The 22,793-nt window shown below is 42.7% G+C and overlaps 1 protein-coding gene across 2 annotated transcripts; it reads right to left on the minus strand.

Annotated features, from left to right (window-relative positions):
• Window positions 1-14,120, minus strand: FUCA2 (alpha-L-fucosidase 2). Of its 2 annotated transcripts, none has more exons than XM_075267886.1 (7): window positions 13,920-14,120; window positions 6,995-7,182; window positions 5,696-6,035; window positions 5,218-5,428; window positions 4,444-4,634; window positions 2,686-2,794; window positions 1-212 (listed from the first exon to the last, which is right to left on the minus strand). In XM_075267886.1, the coding sequence occupies exons 1-7, from the start codon at window positions 14,105-14,107 to the stop codon at window positions 36-38; spliced, it is 1,404 nt and encodes a 467-aa protein (XP_075123987.1). In that variant the 5' UTR covers window positions 14,108-14,120; the 3' UTR covers window positions 1-35. The 2 variants fall into 2 exon arrangements, with proteins under 2 accessions (XP_075123987.1, XP_075123988.1); XM_075267887.1 differs by having other exon boundaries at window positions 5,218-5,417; window positions 5,685-6,035.
• Between the last annotated feature and the right edge of the window lie 8,673 nt (window positions 14,121-22,793).

The raw sequence follows: 22,793 nt of genomic DNA on the forward strand, positions 1-22,793 counted from the left end.
TGTGCTAAACTTGCAGTTTTCAACCTTTACAGGAATCAGAACTTTATCCGGTGCCTTGGTGTTATAACAGTTTCATTCAGGTTAGTGATCTTCAGTGTCCAACCCCATGGGGATACCATTTCTGTAGGACTGAGTGTTGGCAATGATATAATCATTCCTTTCTCTCCTGCTGGCAACCATTTTAGTTTTCCTTCATATCCAACCAGATGAACCTGGAACAAACAACGCCATTTAAAAATCAAATTTCAATAATGAACTATTTTTTTCTTATTGATCCCACAATACAAATGACATTGTTGCCCATAGTAATCAATCACAAATTAACATTCATTTTTCAGAGGTAAACAATAAAATTAAAGTTGTGCTGTGACTGGAGGAAATGGGCAACCATTTTTTATTCCATCCTTGTAGGGAGTTGGAGGACTTGAAAGGTCCTCTAAGATTCAGTGTACTATCAGTTTTGCCGGTATCTGTCCCCATTCCAGGGATAGTGCAGCGATATCAGTAGCCAAATCTAATGGTATGAGTAACCCTGGAACTAGGATAGATGCCTGCACAACTGAAAGTGCACAAGTGTAGGCTTGCAACAGTATATAACACTCCATATCTTAGAGAACCTAAAGGTCGTCTTTAAGAAAACATTTTCAAAATTTACGAATGTCACTGAGCTCTACCAAATTGTTTTCGTTTTTTTGTTTTTGAAGACTACAGCAGATATGTAACCTAACATTAGGACCGGGTGATTATGAATAAAATATAACGTAATATATACAGTTACAAGGCCATATCACAAAATTAAAAGCTGATCAACCCAAGCCACAATTGATGGATGATAGGACACCAAGAGTCCACCAAAGATACTACATACAGTAAATAAAATAGCGCCAGGTACCCAGGGTGTATGTTCTGGACCAAGTTCCATAATAAATAACCCATTGCACTTCTGGAAAGAGGGATGTCCTTATCACTTCCAATGGTCAAAATGAGTGCCAGGTTTATTTAACATTTAGTACCATTTATTGAAAAGATTATTGAAAAGTATAATAGAAAAGACAAAAAGAGAAGTACCTGAAATTTAGAGACATGTATATATCTTCAAAAAGACAGGCGGCACACCAAAAAGTATGTGGTGAAAAAGTGAAGGATGTCTATTGCCTCATGCTGCGATGTTTTGGCTCAAAGAGCCTGTTTCAAACATGATTAAAACAGGCACTTTGAGCCAAAACATTGCAGCACGATAACCCAGCTACAATAAGAAAATCATAGCTGGGTTCCTGACAAGTCCCAGACCATAGAAAGTTTCTGCATTTGTGGTCGTATCCACAGGCAACCGATCAAGATAACGATCACCACCAGATGATTAGAGAAAATCTTTCAAGGGATTCTACCATTAAAACCCTTTTTTTTGTGGATAAGACGTCGGAATAGCCTTTAGAAAGGCTATTCGTCTCTTACCTTTAGATGTGATCTCCGCCACGCAGTTCCTTAGAAATACTGGTTTTTACCGGTATGCAAATTAGTTCTCTGGCAGCAATGGGGCCAGGTCCCAGCGCTGGAAATGCAATGGGGGCGTCCCCACTGCTGCTCGAGAACACAATCCTGCGACGCCTCTATCTTCCGCTGGATCCTCCCCTTTTTTCGTCGTCTTTCTTCGGCACCTCAGACGCCTGCGCAGTTGGCTCTGCCAGTGAGACACTAGTAGAGCCAACTGCACATGCCGGCCGGCGGCCGTATTTCCGAGGCCGCAATTATGCACAGTCAGCTCTACTAGTGTCTCATTGGCAGAGCCAACTGCGCAGGCGTCTGAGGTGACGCCGAAGAAAGTTGACGAAAGAAGGGGAGGATCCAGCATAAGATAGAGGCGTCGCTGGAGCCTGTTCTAAAGGTAAGAGACGAATAGCCTTTCTAAAGGCTATTCCAACGTCTTATCCACAAAAAAAAAAAAAAGGGTTTTAATGGTAGAATCCCTTTAAACCCTGCAGAATTTTTAACTACTTATATTTGCAAAAATGTTTAACTTTTAATTATCTATAAATATAATTAAGTTCATGTGAATACCCCTTTAACTGGTTAAGTACCAGGTCTAAAAGTGCCTCAGCAGGCCTCATTTTTCAAAACTGACATATGTCTCTTTATATGGCAATAACTGAGACACTATAACTTACACAAGTGATTTTGGGACTGTTTTTTCATGATACATTGTACTTCATGTTAGTGGTAAATATTGATCAAAATTTTTGTATTTATTTTTAAAAAATGTGGAAATTTGATGGAAATAGGCTGACTTTTTCTAGTCCCGGCAGGATCAACCAGATAATGGGTTCTTCAGGCAGCCTGAGGTCACTGGCCAAACCCCAGGCTGCAGAATACGGATACCAGAACCCCCTGATCTTGCCGTGGGAGGTGCTGGTGCGGCAGCAATTTAGCGGAACCCCTTAACAAACTTCCTAATGTTAAAAGATACTGAGACAGTTTACATCAGATACTGGAATGGTTCACAGTATCTGGTGGTTATCAGAATACTGATTAGTTTTTTGGAAAAGTCTAAGTGTACCTTTCCATCTTTCTAAACGGTCAACTTATATACATTTGCTTCCTTTTTTTTTTTTTTTTAAATAAAATTCAGCCACCTATAGTATGCCCTTCTGCCTCTCAGCGGACATATAACCCAAAACAATTACTGACCTCTGTTTTCCCAATAGACGATCTGGGTTCTCCAAGGATTATTTTCCAATTGGTCGGCCACTTCAGGAATATTGCGTACACAGCCTGCTCTTGCGATTTGTATGTATACCTTTTAAATAAACACTGTTTTAGTATTTCTCAAAGTATACCTAAAGAAAAATTATTCTTTATTGTGTTACATCCCTCCCCTATCCCTCACTGTTTCTGAATATGTCCATACACGGAGAAAACCATAGCTCATTCAAGCCTGTCGAGGAGGAGGAGAAGGCAAAGGCAGAAAGCATAGAGAAAAGTCAGATCAGTATGATCTCACCACAGAGCTGATTATTTCTTACTATCAAGCTACAGGCACATCTCCTTATAAATTGCTCTCCTCCACAGACCTCAATGACTTTGATCTTATCTCTTGCACAAACTGTAGGGAAGTGGAAAGAGAAAAAAAAATATTTATGTTTTGTTTTTTAATAAACAACTACACTAGGTTGGCGGCACATGTACAGTCACTCTCCATTATAGTCTATACATATAAGAAAACAGCTAGCTTGTTTTTGTCTCCACTATGGTCATTAACAGGATTTTCGTATTTGCACGTATCGCAAGGATAAAGGATTTCTGTCTGATTGCCGGGGTTTATTCACTGAGACATGGGACCCTGTGTGAATGGAGTTGTATTGTGTACATGCTCTGTATTGTGTCCAAGTCACTGCTACATTCACTTCTCTAGGTCTGACAAAGATAGCCAAGTACAAAGTGAAATGAATGGAGTTGTGGCCACAAATGAATGCTACGGTTTCATTACCAAATATATTATCCATCCTCCTAAGGGAAAACCCCTTTAATGTGCAGTAACCATGAATGCAACGAGAGGGGAAAAAAATGTAGAAAATACTGCAGGTATACAGAGCCTTATTATGCCCTAAAAAAACTAATGAGTTTTAGTCACACCATAAACAGCAGAAAATTAATATAACTAGAGAATTCCAGTGGACACTTAAATATTTCTACTTATGTTGCATACTGTTTGTGCCACTGTGCCTAGCCCATGTTGCTACAACCCTGAGACAGGGATAAAGTGTATGCTGCTTTTAGAGAGGTGTGGAAAACTACACATGCCATTATGGGAAAAAAAATCTGAGGTCTGTCAGAACCCCAGGCCATAGGCCAAGCCTCCTACACGATAAGAAGGGTTATTCTGAGTATAGCTGATTACAGCTCTATAGAGAGTTAGATAAAGTGGAGTTAGAGCTATCTGACACTAGATATGTGGACTGGGCATCCCTGGCTAGAACCATTACCTAGCTCATTCCCTTCCTACAATGGAACTCCCATTATACTTCTCCATTTGTCTGAAAGCTGTATGGTTTGCTGTTCCATCATCTTATGAACTAATTACGGCACCTACCACCATGGTCCCTTCCGAATATCATCACCTGGCTTAGTAAGACTGAAGACTAACTAGAACTGGAAGTAAACTGGAGGAACTACTACCAACACCATCAGGTACCTGCAAACCCCCTCAAAAGTGCACCAACTCAGGAGGTGTGTAGGCATTGGTTGAGTGTTTTGGCCATTGCTGACAACAATTACACTTATTCTCTGGATTGCCTCCAAAGGGTTACTGCAGAATGAGCAAACCAAAAAATGACTTTGTGACAGTACCGTACAGGGTTACAAAGTAAACTGAAGGTGCTTAAAAGGTGAGCTAAGCAAATTATAGCCAAAGTATTTGAAAGCATTTTCAGAAAACATGGCTCCTACCAAATTCCTGGTGTCACTGAATCATTTTGTGCTCTCCAAGGCTTTGTACTATAAATGGCTTCTCCATTAACTTTAAGCCATTTCCCCATCTGTTTCAAACGCTCTTCAAATATAACAGGAATTCGACCATCATGAGTGGGGCCAATATTCATTAGTAGGTTTCCACCACATGATACAGTTTCAACTAACGCCTGTTAAAATACAAGTAGCATGTTATTGCTTAGCAGTACAACAAAAAAAACTCTACAAACTCTAAACCCATTAAAAACATTTTCAAAATACTTAAGAAGCAACAAAAAGAAAACTGGCAAGAAAGAGAAATAAAGCTGGGTTCACATTTGCGGTGGAGTCTCTGTTTGTAGCGGGACCACTAAAGATTGGCAGAAAAAAAAAAAAAGTCCTGCACAGAAGACTTTCTTCCTCCCTGCTTTCAGTTTCAACACGACGGACTACCAATTGACTCCATTATAGTTAATGGAGTCCTCGTGGCTCCATCTGTTTTAATGGTCCACTTTCCCTTGTTTGAGTCCCCGGAAGGACCTGAATGACGGAGAGCCGTCGCTAGAGTGAACCTAGTGTAAGCATAAATTAAAGCATTTTTCCCTGAAATAATAAACAAGTCAGTACATACAGATAAGTGGAGATTCTGATATTGATGATCTTTCTTATCTATGGTCAGGAAAGGCTATCAATATTATAGACCCTGATATTTATATAAGTTTACATGTGCTGTCAATCATGTTAGGTTTTGCATGTGTTCAGACTTAGACCTACCTGTACCAGTTCTTCAATTGTCAATAATTCTGATATTAATGCATTCCTCCTATATCCCCAGGAGCGCTTATCAATGGTCATACAGTTCTCCCATTTGTGAGGCAGTAGGTGGCCAGGATTATAGCGGTCACTACATGTGTAATAGCCACCATGCTTACAGATGCAGCCAGATCCCCAACGGTCATTAGTTACTACGACATCTTTAACTGGGCTATAATGGGTGAAAAATATAAAGATATGGGTAAAATTAGCTACAATTTCAATTTATTAATGCCAAAAAAAAACATGAAATAAATTGCATCATCTCTGCTTTTTCCCTATATTTAATCAATATCAATGGAAAGTGACGATGTATACACCACAACATATCCATTGTTCATAGGAAGAGTGGAAGTCTAAGCTTTTGAATCTCCAAAGATCACATCTAATTTACACTCCAAACAAATCTTTATAGGGACTATAAAGACCGTTAACTTGCCTTTCATTATAGAGCCAAGCAAGGAATCCAGTGCTGTTCCAGTAGGTACTTGGGGCATCACCATCTCCATCTGACCAAAGAATTTCTGGCTTATATTTTATTACAATTTCATATAATTCAGGTAATGACTTACTATTTGGAAAATAGCATGTCTGGAAAGCATTCTGTTTATCAGTCAGAAAAAGAGGATTGAACCACTCAAAAAGGGAGTGGTAAAGTCCAAAGTGCAAATCTGTACTCTGCCGAATGGCATTTGCCAGCTCACCAACTAGGTCACGCTTTGATCCAACATCCAAGGAGTTCCAGTTCCAAGAAAATTTGGAGCCCCATAAGGTGTAACCTTTAAAGAAAATAAGAAATTATACTCATTTCTAAAATTTAGGAGGAAAAAAAACAAACACAAAAGGCTATACTTAGATGCACGATTGTAGATATGTTGCAATGAAAATCTACAAAGCATAATAGAACAAATGGTAAAAAAAAAAAAATTGCAGATCTTCAATAAAATGGTTTACGTAAAATGGTGATTTTCAGCAGATTTCCACTTTTGATTTTACTGTTTCCATCTGCAGCAAAATCATAAAATAAATAAATCATCATAAGAATACAATATCTGCCTTTAGTAAATCACTCTTTTTATTAACAGTCTTAAGACAGATAAGGGAGTCCTTAGTATATCCTCAACTTTTTAATCCTTATGTCTTCAGTGGTCTATGATTTGGGGACACCATTTCTAATATATATGGGACTTTGTTGATCCCTGCCAAGAAAACTGTTTTATATGCTAAGGTGGGAAGACGACAAGGGCATGGTGCTTGAGATTTCAGACTAGTCAAAAATGGTGGAGGCAACAGTAAAAATTTCGATCAACATGGCCTTCTACGTTTGTCTTGTCTAATCTTCCTTTTTGTATCTGTCTGAATTTGTTTGTGACGAGATCTAGATCTGGAAGTATTACCTTGAGCATTGCTCATTTTATTGTATCACTTAGAATATGCTAATTGTTCTATTGTAATATGTAACTCTGAAATACTTTTACATGTGCTTTGGTGAAAGTGTCCTCTTGAACTTTTTCAGTGTACCAATAATTTGTTAAAATAATCTACTGCAACTGTTCAAGGGAAACATTCTGATGTAATCTTTATTTTTCCTACTCAGTAAAAAAAATGTAAATAAAACAATATCCAAAATAATATAAATCTTTATTATCTGTAAGTGCTTTGAACTGTTTTAAGCAAGGAGTCTGTAGCAAATTGGCAATAAAATTGCAGCAAAAATCATAAACCGTCAATATTTTACCTTCATGGTGTTTTGAAGTCAGGACAACATACTTGGCACCGGACTCTTGTAAAATTTCTGCCCATTGCTTTGGATCGTAGAATTCAGCAGTAAATTGAGGCCCAAAGTCTTCATAGCGGAAACCAGGGGGGTAATTCTTTGACATAAAGTTGACATATGCCTCCGACTTACATCCTTCCCAATACCACCTTACAAAGAAAAATAAATAATTTAGCTATATATATATATATATATATATATATATATATATATATATATATATATATATATATATATAACCACCGAATTTAGGGAGAACTGACAACAAACACACACACAAAAGTACAGCTAATGGCTACTACAGTAGAAGATTAATATGTGACATCAGAATGGTTAAAGAGGACAAAAAAAAAAACCAAGCAAGCTAGATTTTCAATGCGAATCCACACTACGGGTGCATTCACACTGAGTAAACGCTAGCTTATTCTGAACGTAAAACACGTTCAGAATAAGCGGCGTCTAAAGCAGCTCCATTCATTTCTATGGGAGCGGGGATACGAGCGCTCCCCATAGAAATGAATGGGCTGCTTCTTTCACTCCGTGCAGTCCCATTGAAGTGAATGGGGAGTGCCGGTGTGTACGCTCCGGCATGAGCAGAGCTTGCCGTATACGCCGGCACTCCCCATTCACTTCAATGGGACTGCACGGAGTGAAAGAAGCAGCCCATTCATTTCTATGGGGAGCGCTCGTATCCCCGCTCCCATAGAAATGAATGGAGCTGCTTTAGACGCCGCTTATTCTGAACGTGTTTTACGTTCAGAATAAGCTAGCGTTTACTCAGTGTGAATGCACCCTACAATGGGAAAATTAAATAACCTTATGCGAACCATAGAATATGGGGGACATGTCATTTTAGCTACAGTCAACGCCGTAATAACAATGCCCATAAGAAAGTTGCACAAACGATAGGGGCAACACGGTGGCTCAGTGGTTGGCACTGCAGCTTTGCAGCGCTGGAGTCCTGGGTTTGAATCCCGTCAGGAACAACATCTGCAAGGAGTTTGTATGTTCTCCCACTGTTTGTATGGATTTCCTCCCATTCTACAAAGACCTACTGATAGGAAAATAAATGTACATTGTGATCCCTACATGGGGGTCACAATCTACATTAAAAAAAAAGAAAGTTGCACAAACGCAGTTTTTCTCTAATTCTACACCAGAGGTCGGCAACACATAGCATATTTTGCTGGCACGTCAGCTAGCACCAGACTTGCATATATTAAGAGAAGAGGGAGCATCCTTTAGTGCTTTGCTACAGCAGTGATATAGGACGCTCCCCCTTCTCTTGCTAGAGAGAGGAAAGCCCAGGAGGCGGAGCTCACACTGTGCGGCACGAGGACCCTGCCTGCTACAGTGATGAGCTCTTGCAAAGACGAGGAAGAGCGGAGAGCTCCATACAGCAAATTGAAAAGAAAACACACCAGGTACATGTTAGGCTTACTATTCCTAGTAATGTCAGGCATTTGGGATTATTAATTTAGTTTTAGTAACTCCATGTGCCTCACATTAATAGCAATTAACCACATCATGTCCATCACATTAACCCCCGTGCGCCTAATAAGGGTTACTAATATATGTTAGATATATGGAAGTAATAAAAGACCTTAATAATGGAGATACCTAATTACCTCCATATGCCTTACATATCAATAAGTCTTATGTGAGGCACACAGGTGTTAATGTGAGGGACATGATGGGGTTAACTGCTATTAATATGAGACATATGGGGTTTCAATGAGCCTATACACATAGATGCCGTCGGTTTTGCAGCCTTGTGTCCTGGCCAAATTGAAGAGCTGAAAATTATGGAGCAGGTCTTATATGTGTCCTATACCTGCCCTATATCTGTCTGCATTTGCGGCCCTATCAATTCATTTTTAATGTTGAGATCAGTGAAAACCACATCCGTGCCATTTGTGTGCAGGAGACCTAAGGCTGACGCCTCACGTTGCAGAAAAGCAGAATTTTTATTGCAGATTTTGCTGCGGTTTTCGAGCCAAAGCCAAGAATGGCTACAGAAGGAATGGAAAATACCTAGGAAGCTTCTTATACATCTCCCTTCTAATCAATCTACTCCTGGCATTGGCTCAGAAAAACGCAGCTAAATCTGCAACAAAAAAAAGCTGTGTTTCCGCAACGTGGAGCCTTAGGCTGGGGCCCCACGTTGCGGAAACGCATCTTTTTTTGTTACTGATTTTTCTGCTGTTTTTTTGAGCCAAAGCCAGGACTAGATTCAGCAGAAGTTAGAAGTATAAGAGATTTCCAATTCCATCTGTAGTCACTCTTGGCTTTGGCTCAAAAAAAAAAACCACAGCAAAATCTGCAACAAAAGAAGCTGCGTTTCCGCAATGTGGGTCTTAGCCTTAGGGTGTTTCTTTTTGGGTGGTAACACACTGTGTACCCAGGTAGGCTATAGCCAAATCTAGTTCCCGGGCACCAGTGCTGTCACTTTGGGGTAAGTGTGACACTCATTAATTCCTGGCTTGGGTTTTGCATTCAAAAGTGGCCAAAATTGATCTGCGTTTACAGATAAGTGAAAGTCCCTGGGACAGGGACTAGATACAGCATCCAGGTACAAAGCGTGTCAGCTCTCTACAGGTGTTACCTCGCTCTTCTACCAGTCATATATATTTACCACTAATTGTGGGTTACAAATGTACTTACATTGCTTCTAATGGAAAAGTACAGGTGTGTAAAGGTAAACAGCAGTAAAGGCATGTGTCGGGAGCACAGTATGACATCACCACTGTGTTATGGCTTGTGCTATATGACTATAGTGTAGGGGTTGTTAGCCTTACCTTATCTTTCAATTTTTAAATTTAAATCAGCACGCTGAACTAAAAAGGTTGCCTACCCCTGTTCTACACCATTCAGAATTTTTTTTTCCAGTACATTGTGCAGACTATTAAATGTTACCATTATTGAAGAGGACCTTTCATCAGATTGGGCACAGGCAGTTCCATATACTGCTGGAAAGCCGACAGTGCGCTGAATTCAGCGCACTATCGGCTTTCCCGATCTGTGCCCAGTGTAAAGCGCTATCGGTCCTGGTACCATAGCACTTTACAGTCAGAAGGGCATATCTGACAGTCAGTCAGGAATGTCCTTCTCCATAGCAGCGCCTATTGCGCTGTATAGTTTGAGCGGGGAGGAACGCCCCCTCCCCTCCCGATAATACTCATCTATGTACGAGCTGTGTGAGCAGAGAGAGGGGGCGTTCCTCCCCGCTCACACTATACAGAGCGATAGACACTGCTGTGAAGGAGGACGTACCTGACTGACTGTCAGAACGCCCTTCTGACTTTAAAGCGCTACGGTACCGGGACTGATAGCGCTTTACCCGAGGCACAGATGAATTCAGTGCACTGTCGGCTTTTCAGCAGTATATGGAACGGCCTTGCCCAATCTGATGAAAGGTCCTCTTTAAGTACAATTTGTCCCACAAAAATAAAGCCATCATATGACTCTATGGACAGAATTTTTTTTTTTTTTTTAAAAAGTCAAATGTTTTGGAAGAGGGGAAGTAAAAAAATTGAAATTGAAAAATGGCTGCGTCAGAAGGGGTTAAAGAAAGAGCCTTTAAGTCAGGTTTGAAAATATGGCACCCAATGCATTCGAGGTGCATTTGCATATTTCTAAGAATGAGTTTTTCAAGGAAATTGTGCACACTGGACAAGCTAAAGTATAATGGTGCTCAGCATTACATCCTCTGCAATCCACTGAGGTTGGATTCATATCGAGTTTCCTGGTGACAATTTTCCTTTATAATGTAGCCTAGTAACAGAAAATAATCTGTTCATCTAAATATAGATTTCTTGTTACCAATAGAAACTTCTAAATTAAGATACCGCATTCACATCTAGGACACATTCCAGGTTTATTTGTGTTAAAAGACAACCGTACATTTCACACAGTTGTTGGAAGCTACTGTGATACTGTGGAAGAAAAATATTATATTTGTATTCCATGACAAACAGTACATGTATTTGTGTCCCATTAGTGTAATTGGGCATGAAAAATGGCCATTCTTCATGGAGATTTGCATAGTTTATTTTCCTGATCCTCACCAATCATATTGACCCCCTCATTCTCTCACAACTTTAGGGCTCTTGCACACAACCATGTGTATTGTCAGTATGTTCGCTGTATTTTTCACGGCTAGCACACTGACCAATTAATGTCTATGGAACCACACACAACCGTTTATGAGAGCGCAAGTCCAGGGCATAAATCAGGACAGGTCCTAATCCTATCAGGTTTGCGGCTCGGGTTCACAGAGCAGTGAATAGAGCTCTGGAGCCACAGGAGGAACATGAATGTTATCTTTGTGCCGTCCAACCACAAACCTTGTATCCATGTAGCCAGACCATGGTTGAACAGCACAGACGGCATATGGATGACATCCGACTGCTGTCCATGACTCCACAGGCCCATTCCCAGTTCTCACTGAGCTTGGGCCCCAAAATGGACAGATCTCAAAGTGGCTCACTGCCTCATACACAGCATGTGTATTTGGCCATAGAAATGAATCAGTCAGTGTGCTAGCTGCGAAAAACAGAAAGACTTGCTGTAGCCTTACTCTATGGTTCTGACAATACTGACAGTATGTTAAGTAATGAGTTGTCTGGTGCCACCAATGCAAACTAGTACAGGCTGCCAAGAAGTTCTAGGTTTAGAACATCGCTCTAAAATAAAAGCAGTCATGGATATAGAGATTTATTATGTTTTTAATAATTGAGAGCTTGGGACATTCTTATTCTAAATGTAGCAATAGTGCAACTAAAGTTATAATCACTCAGAACTAAAGGCACAAACGTCCATCAGTAGGAAACAATAGTCTAACTAGGTCATACAACCATTAATTATATCAGTGTGCTGTACATGCTTCTCAATCATGGGCCAGCGACATGCACATGGTTGTGTGCATGTCACCTAAGGCCTCATGCATACGACCAGGTGCTATCCTGGTTTTTCCTTTTTTAATGGACCCATACACATTACTGTGTATCCCATGGGTCCTTGTGTGGGTCACAAGTCTGTGTCACAAAATTCAGAGCATGTCTTATTCTGCTCAGTGTTAGCAGCAAGGATTAGCCAATAGAAGCCTCTGGGAAACAGAAAACAGTACAATAATCTTCAGTTACCTTGCTACCCATGGATTAATTTTTGTAGATCTGCAAATACGGATGACACACTAATATAATACTGACCGCATATGCGGACATACAGCATTGATGACGTACTGATCACAAAAACTGAACATGGAGCTGTATTTTGCACACTGCTGGTTATACATGGTCATGTGCATGATGCCTAAATCCAGCCTTAGGGCTAGTTCTTACGTGAACTGCCCGCACAGGTTTTGACACCAAGAGAGACGCGGCGAGACGCGTCTCTCTCTGGTCAAAACCCGCCTGCCGCGACCATCGCGGTTGTGGCTTTCCCCTCCGCTGTCGGCTCAAATGAATGAGCCGACATAGGAGGCTTCCGCCTGAAGATAGGGCAGGTCGCTTCTTTTCTCCGCTAGCAGCAGCCCGCCGCTAGCGGAGAAAAGAAGTCTGGCGGTCTGCATAGACCACCATTGTAAAGGGGCGGATTTTGAAGCGAAATCCGCTGTCAAGATCCGCCCCTTTGCCCACGTGTGAACTAGCCCTTAGGCAGAGACATCATGCACATGACCTTGTGCACAGTCAGTGTGCTAGCTGTGTTTTTCATGGCTATCACTCTGACTCATTAATTTGTAAGGCCTCAAACACACAGCTATATATTTTCAGTCTCATGTATGGGGCCGTGAGTAAAACTCAAGAAAAGTTTTATTTTTGTCAGTTTTGCGGACCATGCTCACTGGCCCCACGGAAGCATGGACAGCATATGGATGACATCAGTGACATAACTAGGAATAGCGGGGCCCCGTGGCAAACTTTTGACATGCCGACATAGAAAGCGCATCACATTGAAAGCAATAAGGAAAAAAGCAGCCCATTCATTTTTATGGGGAGCGCACGTTTGCCGGCTCCCATAGAAAGCAATGGGATCTGTTTTAACGGCGCTGATTCAGAACGTGTTACATATTCAGAATCAGCGAGCGTATACTCCGTGTGAAGGGGCCCTTAAAGTAAAAATTGTATCTCACAGTTTGCAATGTGGGTGTAAACTGATGTTTGAGCACACAGCAGTGCAGACAAGGGAAGGAGCGAAACTTGGCATTTGAAAAGCAGATGATGTTTTCAATTACCATGTCTCATTTGCAGAGCCCCTAGAGTACCAATACAATGAAAACTCTCCAAAAGTGGCCCGTTTTGGAAACTACACCCCAGCATCTCACTGTCAGAACGCCCTTCTGACAGTGAAGAGCTACCGCACCATATCCGATAGCTCTTCACCAGGGGCACAGAACGTGAAAGCCAATAGTGCGCTGAATTAACCGCACTGTAGGCTTTCTAGCGGTATATAAAACCGCATGTGCCCCAGGTGGTGAAAGGTCCTCTGTAACATGTAGGAAAAGTCCTGGGACCACAGGTTTCCGCTTTTCCAGTTTTTTATGAACCTGCTTAAATGTATTTTAGCCCTTATTGGATCCATAATAACAGTAAGCATATGGACCAAAACCGTTGTGATACGTATGATCCCATATAGAACTGGGCTCTGCCTGACAGCCTGGCGCAGCAGTACTTTAGATTTTCGCTGTGGATTATGTTAAAACATATCAGCAAATAAATAATCATGTGAACATTTTCTCCAGAAAGCTGACCTGGCTGTAATATGCAATATCATATATGTAATGAGTCAGGCTCCTCCCACATGTACACTAGAGCTCTGACCAGTGCACACTCCAGCAGGCACAGGGACCTAACCTTACCCCTGCCATCACCACTCCCCGCCTCACCAGAACCACTCGCTGCCGAAGCTGGGGACTGAGAATACTCCCCAGTGGATGAAGATGCCGAACTTCACGTCATCGAACCAGTCAGGAATGGGCCTGGAATCCAGGGACTCCCAGGTGGGCTCATAGGGGACTCTCGCATCCCCTGACTGCACGGAGACGAAGAATAAAGCGGCCAGCAGGGGGAGCATGTTGTATAGCGACCACGGCCCGCGCTTACAGCTAGTGCTCTGCAGCCTCTTCCTGGGCGCACTGGAGTCACATGACGGGCGGCTGCCTGTGAAATGAGGAAATCCCTCACCTCATGTGATGGCTGCTTCATGACAAGACGTGGACGTGCCATGCCATTATTATCCTTCTTTATAGTCCCGGGAAACGCCTCACTGTATTGTAATGGCCGAGTGCATCGTCTTCTTTGGGAAGCCGCCATTGTGTTGTAGGGGATATTTCTCTGAGTGTGACAGAAGTATATACAGATACACTCCAGCATTGAAATACAAACAACCAAGACAAAGAGTAACAAGCACATAGGTATGGCCGTGTCTGTGCCAAGAAGCAGAAACAAGTTACAGATGTCAAAATAACTCGAATCATTTTTTAAATATTTGTAAAAGTTTTGGGGTCTTGTAAAAGTGTTAAAACATAACAAGCTCTATAAATTTGGTATTGCCGTGATCGTACTGACCTACAGGACATAGTGTCATTATTTCTGTACAATTAATGCCATAAAAACGATACCTAGAAGAGGATGGTGCAAATGCTTTTTTTTTTCTAATTCCACCCCATTCAGCTTTGGGCGGGTTCACATCTGCGCCGGGTCTCCGCTTTGTGGGTTTCCATCTTCTGCCACCAGGAGACGGAAACCCGAAAGTCAGTGTCCGCCCATGAGCGTCTACTGGTCTCCGCGGTAAAAACGTTTTTTTTTTAACCGGACACAAAGTCCTGCATGTTCAACTTTGTGTCCAGTTGAAAAAAACGGTTTCGCCGCGGAGACCAGAAGACGCTCATGGGCGGACACTTTGCAAACCCATTCAAATAAATGGGTTTGAAAACTAACTGCCGGGTTTCCGTCTCCTGTCCAGATTCTCAGGTAGAAGGTGGAAACCTGAAAGCGAAGACCGGGCGCTGGTGTGAACCCGCCCTTCCCAGTATATCATTACCAATACCAGTGGCGTAACTAGGAATGGCGGGGCCCCGTGGCGAACTTTTGACATGGGGCCCCCAACCGTCGCCGAAGACCGCGACCGACCCCCTCCTCCGCACTGTATTATGTCCCTTAGTAAGCCCTGCACACGGCATTATGTCCATTAGTGGCCCCTGCACACAGTATTATGTCCCTTAGTGGCCCCTGCACACAATATTATCCCCCATAGTGGCCCCTACGCACAGTATTATCCCCCATAGTGGCCCCTGCACACAGTATTATGTCCCTTAGTGGCCCCTGCACACAATATTATCCCCCATAGTGGCCCCTACGCACAGTATTATCCCCCATAGTGGCCCCTGCACACACAGTATTATCCCCCATAGTGGCCCCTGCACACAGTATTATGTCCCTTAGTGGCCCCTGCACACAATATTATCCCCCATAGTGGCCCCTACGCACAGTATTATCCCCCATAGTGGCCCCTGCACACAGTATTATGTCCCTTAGTGGCCCCTGCACACAATATTATCCCCCATAGTGGCCCCTACGCACAGTATTATCCCCCATAGTCGCCCCTGCACACAGTATTATAGCCCATAGTGGCCCCTGCACACAGTATTATAGCCCATAGTGGACACCCATAAACAATTATTATACTCTGGGGTCTTTTCAGACCCCAGAGTATAATAATCGGAGACCCAGGGGAATAAAACATAAAAAATTACTGTTTCTTACCTGTCCCCGTCTTCTCCGTTGCCGTCCTTGTTCTATGACGTGGGACGTCACATGACCCGGGAAGCAGGTCGGGTTCATGTGACGTCAGACAAGAAGGAAGGAGGCCTGGCAGGATCGTGGAGAGGTAAGTAACAGTGTTTGTTACGTTCCCTTCCCTCTCCCGGTCCGCCGATCATTATACTCGGGGGTCTGCAAAGACCCCCGAGTATAATGATAGCAGCGGTAGCAGCTGTCACCGGGCCCCTAATGTCCTGGGCCCTGTGGCAGCTGCCTCCGCTGCTATGGCGGTAGTTACGCCCCTGACCAATACGCAGTCATCCTATGCATGGACAGAGAGGAGGTGGCAGCTCCATTCATCAAAAAATCGCTGGTAGGTAAGTATAACTTATTTTTTTGCAAAGTGGTAGATATTATATTATAAGGGGGTCGTTAGGAGGGGGAATTATAACTATAAGGGAGGATTATTTTGAGGGCATTTTATAATTTGGTGTAGTATTAGGATGGGTGCGTAAGTAAGAACACTGTATGTCAGGTGCTGGGGGACGTGAAGAGCCAAAGATGTGTGTGCTGCAAACTTTACAGAGATTGGAAGAAGTGATCATGGCCGTCCAGATGGAAGAGACTGGAAATGTGAAAGATTAGTCAGAAAAGTCACTAAATGTTACTGCGCTGTATTCATCCAAATGGTCTACGGAGCCCTGTGTAGAGCCGATATATACCACTATACAGACACCATATAGTGAGAATATCAGCATGCCTAAGTTGGAGGATCACTTGGGCATGTGTTTTTCCCCTGTACTGAACCCCTAGCTACAACTCTGGTCCCTTCATATTGACACTAATGTAAACATCATCTTTCATCATGTATGTTTACTTTCATAACAAGATAAAGTCAGGGGATGTTAGCTATTTAAATATGGTGTCTGCTCAGTAGTATTATACAGCAGAGACTTGGCGCTGATGCTTTTATGCTGTCTGCCATACAAATGCTGATAGTTTGCAATGCATTAGTATTAGAGATGAGCGAGTACTATTCGGATCAGCCGATCCGAACAGCACGCACGTATTGAAATGAATGGAAGCACCTGGTACTTCCGCTTTGACGCCGGCCAGCCGCTTAACCCCCGGCGTGCCAGCTACGTCCATTCATTTCAATGCGTGCGTGCTGTTCGGATCGGCTGATCCGAACAGTACTCGCTCATCTGTAATTAGTATTATAATGTATTGCATTAGTGATCAGACACTCTACGGTTCAAGACCCCTAGGGGTCTAATAAATGCAATAAAACTAATTTAAACAAAAAGTAAAAATAAATAAAATTAAAATCACCCTCCTTTCCCTAAAACACATATAAAAGTACTTTTATAGAGGTTTTCCCATCTCACCGTTTCAGAAGTTTGCCTGCTGTCTCTTCTTCTAACTTCCTGTATTCCACCCCCCACCCCCCAGCTTGCTCAACAACACTACTTATGCAGATCAGATAATATGCACATGCTTGTAGAGGACTCAGTGTTATCTGTGTGTTTACATAGAAAGATAACAGGACTTTATCAGCAAATTGTAATTAGCTGAACTGATTGTCCTACCCAAAGAGCAATGAGTAACATCACTTGTCCTATCTCACAAGTCTGTGGTTATGTTAACACTGTGTAAATAATGGGAGGAATAAGTTTACGTACTTATTCGTTACTAGACTTTTATGGTTCAGTAACGAGCCTACGACCCACACCTGGGACTGAGGCCTACTCCAGACCCGCACTGGACCACACATAAGTCAGGAATCTGGGGATGATATTGCGTGATTCCAGCTATATAATTATAAGTAGTAGAATACCCGTGGCTTCGCTTGCGGAAAATATGTTGAATTATTTGTTATGCTAAAGTAAAATGTTCAGTGTCACACTGAAATTGACAGCTACAGTAAATCTTTTTTTACACTTAAAATTTTTATTTTGGCATTTTGCTAATTTGTCACAACATTGATGTGAACAACAACTTTTTTTTCAAGATTTTTATTGATTTTATTCAATACATATTATCCTACTAATATCCTACTAATAATATTATAAATGTGAAAAGTTTGTGTGTTTGGATGTTTGTTCCTCAATCACACCCAAATGGCTGAATGGATTGCTTTGAAATTTAGGCTACTTTAAACGTCTCACTCACCCCAAATCGCCACCGCGACCCTCAAAAGTTGGCTCCGGCTCCACTGTCGGCCCTGAGGTCAGCGCAGGTAGTGACACGCAGCTCCGATTGGTGCATGGCGTTGCGGGGGCGGGATAGGGAGACAGCACAGCGGCCCCCTAGCTTAGCGCCAAAATGTGGGCGTGGCCAGCGCGCGAGGACACTTGCCTGAACATGGCGGCTGCCTGCATGTTCCCAACGCTGCTCACATGCCGGCCAGCCACATATCGCCTAATGCTGGCATGACATACAGCTGCACGAACAGGCCTCAAGCCCACAGCCGCCCGTACCTGCGTACTGTGTGGCCGGGAACAGACCGCACAGACAGCACTCATTCTCATGTCACGGTCACTACACACAGACATCCCCAGCATATGCAAGGTGAGTGCTGGAGGTTCCGTGATCGCCAGTTTCCTTAGTGGTGGTAGGACCAGGCCTCAAGCCCACAGCCGCCCGTACCCGCGTACTGTGTGGCCGGGAATAGACAGCACAGACAGCACTCACTCTCATGTCACGGTCACTACACACAGACATCCCCAGCATATGCAAGGTGAGTGCTGGAGGGTCCGTGATCGCCAGTTTCCTCACTGGTGGTGGTGGGGGGGTTTACAAGAGTTGGTGTGTAGGGGGCTGGGGGGGGAAGAGGTGCTGGGTAGGAGAAAGAGGGGGGGTGGGGTTGGTGGTTTAGGGGAGGTGCTGGGAGTTAGGGAGGGGGCCTGGAGGGGTTTTTTGGTGGGGGGGTTGGGACAAGAGGGCCGAGGGTGAGTAGGAGGGAGGCCGATTGCCCAGGTTAAAGGGGGAGGTGGGCGGGTGACTGGGGTCACGGGTGGTGGTGGGGGGAGATGTGGAAGGTGACTGTAGGCTCTAAAGGGGGGAAGGGGCGTGGGGGGGAGATAAGGGGAGAGCAGGGGGTGCGGGTGGGTGCTAGGTGGGGAGCCGGGGCCAGAGCAGCAGGGCTGTGGGGTCCCGCCACACCAGGGTGTGGGAGGGGACCGTGGTGGCCACAAGAAAAGGGCCGTGGAGGGGCCAACGGGCCGCGCTGCACATGGTTCGCACAAGGAAGGGGGGTTCGCGGACAAAGTCGCGGGTATAGCTAGTGTAGTATAAACTAATACAACTGTTTTTTGAACTTTTTTTTTTTATGAAAAATTAAAATTTATGCACCTTACTCAAACATATAAAACATTTACACCAGGGTTGTAACTACTGGGGTAGCGGCTGTCACCGAGCCTGGGACATTAGGGCGCCTGGCGACAGCTGCTACCGCTGCATTTTTTATTTATTTTTTAATAGGCTCTTACTGGCTGGAGTTACTCCAGATTTACTCCTATTTTTTTTACCTATCCTGGCAGCGGCCCCCACAAATAGTATTATTGTACTCGAGGGTCTGAAAAGACCCCCGATTATAATGACCGGAGGCTCAGGAGAGGTAAGGGAACATAAAAAACTGTGTTACTTACCTCTCTGGGCAGGCTTGGTGCCTACTTGTGTGTGGTCCCTTACTTCACATGACCGGGGCCTGCATCCTTTGTGTTGCGACACAGGCCCCCTGGGTCACGTGACATCCCGGACGTCATTGAAGATGGCCGCCATCAGCGGGAAGTACAGTGGAGCCAGGGATAGGTAAGTAACAGCGTTTTTTATGTTTGTATCCCTCCTGGGTCTATTCATTACGGCATGAAATGAAATGAAATCATAGTATCCAGATTCAGTAGACTGAAAATGAAAGATAAAAGGGAAGCAAAGCAATAGCAAATGCCATAAAATGGAAGAAGACATGGAGAAACAAGGAAGGATAGCTTGTGAACTGCAAAGAAAAAGGATGTTGATCAAAATGAAAATGGGAATAATGTAATCACGTGGTCTGGTGTTTGTTCTGGAGTCTGTATTCATTTTAGGTTTTGACTTTAAGCATGTGTTTTTTTGTGGGTCTGGTCTGAGATCTCAATTTAGATGACTAGGTTCTGTAATAAGTTATAGTCCTGTATGGAGTCTGTATGTTAACCGAGGCTTCTGGAGTCTGAATTAACTTTAGGTTCTGATCTGAGTTCTGTCTGGTGTAGGCTCTGAATTCAGAAGACTAGGTTCTGTAAGGGGACATTCACGCTACCGATACAAATGACTATTGGTCATACGATGAAAACAAGGGACATTAACGGCAATAGAGTGACAGATACAGATGGAGCCCCTCTGTCTGGCGTTCATTTCCATTCACTCCAATGTAAAAAGTATGACAGAAGATTTCTTTCATCATGTTTGTTTAAAAAAAGATAAAACAAAATGAAATCCAGCAATCCAAGAGGGGGTTCTCAAAATTTCTTTTTAAAAACTTAGCTTTTAATAATTCTATGCAAAACAGAATTGTGTACAACTAGCCATCCATCAGGGTAATTCATCTGTAATCTGTCATTGTTATGGATGCAGTATTGGTGATCTATCCTAAGCATCTGTTAATAGACAGCACTCCACTGATTCCAGCAGAGTTTGGAATTTTCTCTCTAGCCCCCACTGATGCCAAGCAACAAGAGTAGTTACCTTTACGGTAAGTTCACATGGAGTATTTTGGTCAGGATTTTGAGTCCGTATCTGCCTCAAAATCCTGACCAAAAAGACGGCTCCAATTGAAATCAATGGGAGCCACTCAGGTTTTTATCCAGGAGCCAGTTTGTTCCGGCTCCCCGAAAAAGAAGTGAGATGCTCATTCTTCAGGTCGTTTTGCCTCACGATTCGGCCTGAAGACACTCCCTCCTCCTGACTGGGCTCATTCATTGGGCCTAATCCGGAACGGAGTGCGCGACTGGATGGTACAAGCTTTCAGTCGTGGGTACCCGATTTTTGGTCTGGAACCTGAGGCAGACTCCGCCTCAGGTTCCGGACCAATAAAACCCCGTATGAACTTACCCTTAGAGTCTGATGTGCAATTTAAGTAATGTCAGAAGGGCGGTGTCAGGCAAGGGGCGTGAGTCAGACCTCCAGTCAAAGGCAGCCTGTGTCAGAATTACACCCCTTGTCTGTTCCTGCCTGACACCGCCCTCCTCACAGTACAGAGACTAAAAAGCATATCAGGTACCAAAACTAACAGCATTAACTGTTCAAGAATAATATAGAATAGAGGGAAAAATCCAACTGTGTCAGAATCAGTGGAGCAACACATATTAAATGATGCTAAAGAAGTGGACTTTTAAGTGGTGAAAAGTTCTCTTTAAAAAAAAGAAATCATTACTATTACTCATCATGAACAGAAACTGCCAAAATATCCCTAAATTAGTCCAGTATGGATCAAGTTTTTCTGTCTTTACAGAGATACCATTTATTATAACATTTGTGTTTTGTGGCATTAATACAAAAACAAGAAGAAGAAAGTTCAGGATGGGAAGTGGTTACTTCCTGTACCTCTGCAGTTTGAATATATTGTTTGTGACATTGAGATTCACACACGGATTTTTCTCACTGAGTAGGCTTGTACCTACTGATGTAGCCTCTTTACTTTGTTTAATGGCAGATTCCTTCATTACCAAGAAATGCTATGAGCAAACAGAAGACAGCAGTGATCTAGATACAACATGGAAATCAGACAAGCAACAGCCAGGAAGAGTCCAGATTCCAGAAATGCGTTCTCCAGTTCTTCATCATGGCTCTTCCTTCCAGGATCTTTTTACCAGAGCTAGATCCAAAAGTGACACCATGTCATTTGTCCAAGTCAGGTTGCTCAGAGTTAGAGTTGCTGGGTCAGGTAAACTTTTATCTTGTTAATTTAGTTTGTAGTTTGTTTTTGATGTTTGTAGTACTGTATGCATATGAACTAAGTATACTGGTCAAAAGTGGTCTTAAAGATAATATTTTCATGGTGTAGTGGCAATATTCGCAACAGAGGACACAACGGTATTTGGGTTACTTGTTGATTTAAGTTGTAGTCATAAAACAGCTTTCTTTATCTTGGTTCTCTCACAATAAATTATTGTTCCACTTGCTATTATATCCCAAAAGAACAATTAACACAGTCCCTTAAATGCAGTTTATTAAATAGTAGAGAGAATAGCAACTTTGTGATAGACCCGGTTCACATCTGCATTCGGTATTCTGAACAAAATGCTGAACAAAATACCAGACGCATTAAAAAGCAGTTTGCTAAGAAACTACGCAGATCCCATAGACTGTAATGGGGTCTGTGTGGTTTCCGTTCGATGTTTGCACGAATCATGTGAAGAGAAATGTGCTACTTGCAGTACTTTTTTCTCCACGTGATTCGTGTAGAGTAGACACTGAGTGGAAATCATACGGACCCCATTATAGTCTACGGAGTTCATGTGGTTTCTAAGCTAGCTGCTTTTTAATGCGTTCAGTATTTCGTTTGGGGGGGTCCCCAAGCCGACTCCCCAAACAGAATATCGAATGCAGATGTGAACCAGGCCTCAGACCATGTCCTCATTTATAAGTGGTGTTCTATTGTGATGATGTCTCAATAATAATTCTCTATTCATATGCCTAATTCTACACTGATGATTTCATAGTGGCTTGTATGTATATGGATAAGCTATATTGTTTTGTTGTGTTGTCACAAAAAAACTGCCACATTTACGTTTGCCTCTATATTTATGCTATTCTTAATGTAATGATGTCACAAATACCCTTATGTTCTATTGTGATAATGACACAAATGTGTCACGATAGTGTTTGTCTTTATCCAAAGGCGCTGTTATATTATTATGATGTCATACTGTTTGTTTTTATCCTATGCTGTTGTCTATACTTATTATGGGGGAATAACCTGTGCCTTTACTTCTAAGTTATTTTTACCCCTTCCCGAA

Source organism: Leptodactylus fuscus, chromosome 3 (genome assembly GCF_031893055.1).
Source record: "Leptodactylus fuscus isolate aLepFus1 chromosome 3, aLepFus1.hap2, whole genome shotgun sequence".
Taxonomy (NCBI): Eukaryota; Metazoa; Chordata; class Amphibia; order Anura; family Leptodactylidae; genus Leptodactylus; species Leptodactylus fuscus.